Source organism: Entelurus aequoreus, linkage group LG06 (assembly GCF_033978785.1).
Source record: "Entelurus aequoreus isolate RoL-2023_Sb linkage group LG06, RoL_Eaeq_v1.1, whole genome shotgun sequence".
NCBI classification, from domain to species: domain Eukaryota; kingdom Metazoa; phylum Chordata; class Actinopteri; order Syngnathiformes; family Syngnathidae; genus Entelurus; species Entelurus aequoreus.
The window spans coordinates 11,237,408-11,240,720 of record NC_084736.1 but is presented as its reverse complement, the minus strand read 5'-3'; the positions used below and the strand labels follow the sequence as shown (position 1 = coordinate 11,240,720).

At 43.6% G+C, this 3,313-nt stretch overlaps 1 protein-coding gene across 1 annotated transcript in view; it reads right to left on the bottom strand.

The window, feature by feature from the left end:
* Nucleotides 1–236: 236 nt before the first annotated feature.
* Nucleotides 237–3,313, bottom strand: part of LOC133651824 (heparan sulfate glucosamine 3-O-sulfotransferase 2-like) — a 51,551-nt gene continuing 48,474 nt past the window's right edge. The window contains exon 2 of the mRNA XM_062049977.1: nt 237–1,504. Within this exon, the coding sequence (XP_061905961.1) occupies nt 886–1,504 (619 nt within the window). The 3' untranslated portion in view covers nt 237–885. The remainder of the gene's footprint in view (nt 1,505–3,313) is intronic.

The window sequence follows — 3,313 nt, the reverse complement described above, 5'->3', positions numbered from 1 at the left end:
GGGGCAAGAGAAGTCGGCTTTTACTGTTGTGCTAGCTTGCTATGCTAATGGACAACGAGACTGACTTTGAAAATGAGGATAGGGAATCTGGCGTGTTCGATGGAGAACTTGCCCGGCTGTTCATTTCGGACACAGAAGATGAGGACTTTGATGGATTTGTGGATGAGGATTGATCGAAAAATAATGTGAGTACATTGATAAGTACTTCAATAAAGTACAACCGAACTCAGCTTTGCTCCTGCTGCTTTTTTTAAAAACAGCGTCCATGCATACTAGCGTCATGCCTGCGCCCAAAAATACGCTGCGCCTTATTTATGCGTTAAATACAGAAATAGCACCCGTAACTGACATGGTGCGCCCTATGGTCGCGAAAATACGGTATAGTGGCTTCGATAACGGGAACCGGTTCTCAAAAAGGGATTCGAATCCATGGAAGCGGTTCTTTTCTTATCGAAGCATCGGGAGAACCGGTTTTCGAACATCATCCCTAGTGTTAGGTCATTCTGAAACGCGAACACACTTATTCCGTCCCGTCGTGCTAAAAGCAATCCCTGTCAAAAGGCCCAGGCACCTAAATTCTGAATCTCCCGTCCTGTTCCGGCTCTAATTCTGCAGTTTTTATGCATCTCTGGCTAAGAGGCGCCAAAAGACGTCAAAGAACCGCCATTCTCTGTTGACCAATCCGTGGACTGCAGTGTGTCCCAACCACTGCAGTGATCTCATCATTTCTCAATGCTTACCGCACCGAACTGAACCAAAACTCGGTCGTGGATAGGTTGAGTTCTCCAATGCTTGATTGGTCTTAGTTCCTAGAAATACCAAATAGTTTTCAGGTGTCTCAAGTTGAAGGGTCCTCGTTAGACCAAGTCTGATTTCTTGTCACTTTTATTCCCATTTGAAGTCTTGTCCGACAGTTTCAAAGAATTTGACGTTGAAGGGTCTGTAAAACTCCTGCAGCTGATCGATGACATCCCGGTCTATCTGGACGTGAGTCCTGCCCTTGGACTTCCCCAGGCAACGAGGCTGGCCGCTGCTCTCCGGCTTCTTCAGGCACGGGAAGCCTTTGGTCCGGTTAAAGTAGAAGTGCTTGTCCGAGATGATCCTCTTCAGCCCCAAAAAGTCCTGAACGCGGCCCATTTCGCCGGCCGGGTCGGTGATGAGCCGCTCGCCGCTCACAAAGTGCATCTGGGAGAGGCGGAAGTAGCGCAGCCAGTTCTCCAGGTGAAGGATGTACATTCCGATCCGGATGGCATTCCAGGACGTGTCCACCAAACCTTGGCTCCTGTTCTTGAAGGCCAGCTCCTCAAAGGTGGGGAGGTCGGGCTTCTTGGAAAGAGTCTGCGTGTAGTCCGATATGGCTCTGGTGACCGGGTTGCGGACCACCACGATCAGCTTGGTCTGGTGGGACATGCTAGAGATACGTCGAGGGGCTTCTCTGGTGACGAAGTAGCTCGGGGTCTTCTCCAGAGTGATTTGACTATCCAAAGTTCTTGGCATGAGGCTCCTTGGGGAGAAGAAACCAAAGATGAGTGAGTCAGTCGGAGCATGTTTTAAAGCAGTGGTCCCCAACCACCGGGCCGCGGACTGGTGCCGGGCCGCACAAGAAATTACAAAAATTTTTAATTAAATCAACATAAAAAACACAATATATACATTATATATCAATATAGATCAATACAGTCTGCAGGGATACAGTCCGTAAGCACACATGATTGTATTTCTTTATGAAAAAAAAAAAGAAAAAAAAAAAATAATAATAATAAAAATTTCACCCCCCCCCCGCGTTGACCCAAAAAGGTTGGGGACCACTGTTTTAAAGGATAAACTCTAAAAATGTGTCACCTGTCGAAAATAGGGAAAACTTTCAAGAAAATTTGGGAAAATAAGGGAAATTCTGGTCTTTGCACCAGTACTTCAACCAGCAGAGTGTTTTATTTACTGGTGAGTTTTATCAATATTGGTATGGCCAATACTGACTACTTGGTATTGGATCAATACCCAAATTTGTAGTTTTGCCAAAAGCTAATGTAAAGTATCCAAACAGCAGATGAATAAGTGCTCATTACATTTCAAAAGAAGTGTAGATATAATCATGTTACAACATAAAGCAACCAGATAGTAATAAAACATTAGGAAGTAAATTAATAATAGTTTTAAAAAAAATAATGTAATGTTACCGCATACGTGCGCAGCGAAATTAGGAAGGTTCAGTTATCATTTTATACCAAATATTATGTTGTGATTTATATTGTTATTGCAGATGGATAATCAAATCACGATCTGGGTTTTAGGCCAGATCGCCCATCCCTGATACCGACACCGTGAGATTATCAGGCCTACACACAACCGTCACTAATTAGCAGCAAGGAACTTCAGTAAAAACCCGGCTAGAGCAATATGAATAATAAAATCAACAAAATATCTAATTGAAAAAAAAAAATCAAAAGGATTTGAACAGATTTGAACTGTTGTAATCAAAGGCGATGGCTGTTTACGACCCCCCTCCCTTAGAAACAGCTGTTGCCATGAAATCAGGGAAGGTCCAAATAAAAGAGGAGCTGTTCTATGACATAGAACAGCTCTCTAAACATGAGAAGTAACTGTAGGGTTTGTAAGTCCTTTTTAACTTATATTCAATTGAATAAACTGCAAAGACAAGATATTTACTGTTCGAACTGAGAAACTTAATTAATAATCATTAACTTAGAATTTAATGGCAAACAACACATTGCAAAAAAGTTGGCACAGGGGCATTTTTACCACTGTGTTACATGGCCTTTCCTTTGAACAACACTCAGTAAACGTTTGGGAACTGAGGAGACACATTTTTGAAGCTTTTCAGGTGGAATTCTTTCCCATTCTTGCTTGATGTACAGCTTAAGTTGTTCAACAGTCCGGGGGTCTCCGTTGTGGTATTTTAGGCTTCATAATGCGCCGCACATTTTCAATGGGAGACAGGTCTGGACTACAGGCAGGCCAGTCTAGTACCCGGCACTCTTTTACTACGAAGCCACGCTGTTGTAACGCGTGCAGAATGTGGCTTGGCATTGTCTTGCTGAAATAAGCAGGGGCGTCCATGAAAAAGACGTTGCTAGGATGGCAACATATGTTGCTCCAAAACCTGTACGTACCTCTTTGTTCCGGAGGACACGGCGTCCACCGTTTCCAAAAATAATTTGAAATGTAGACTCGTCAGACCACATAACGGCGGCGTTTCTGGGTGTTGTTGATAAATGGCTTTCGCTTTGCATAGAGTTTTAACTTGCACTTACAGATGTAGCGACCAACTGTAGATACCGACAGTGGTTTTCTG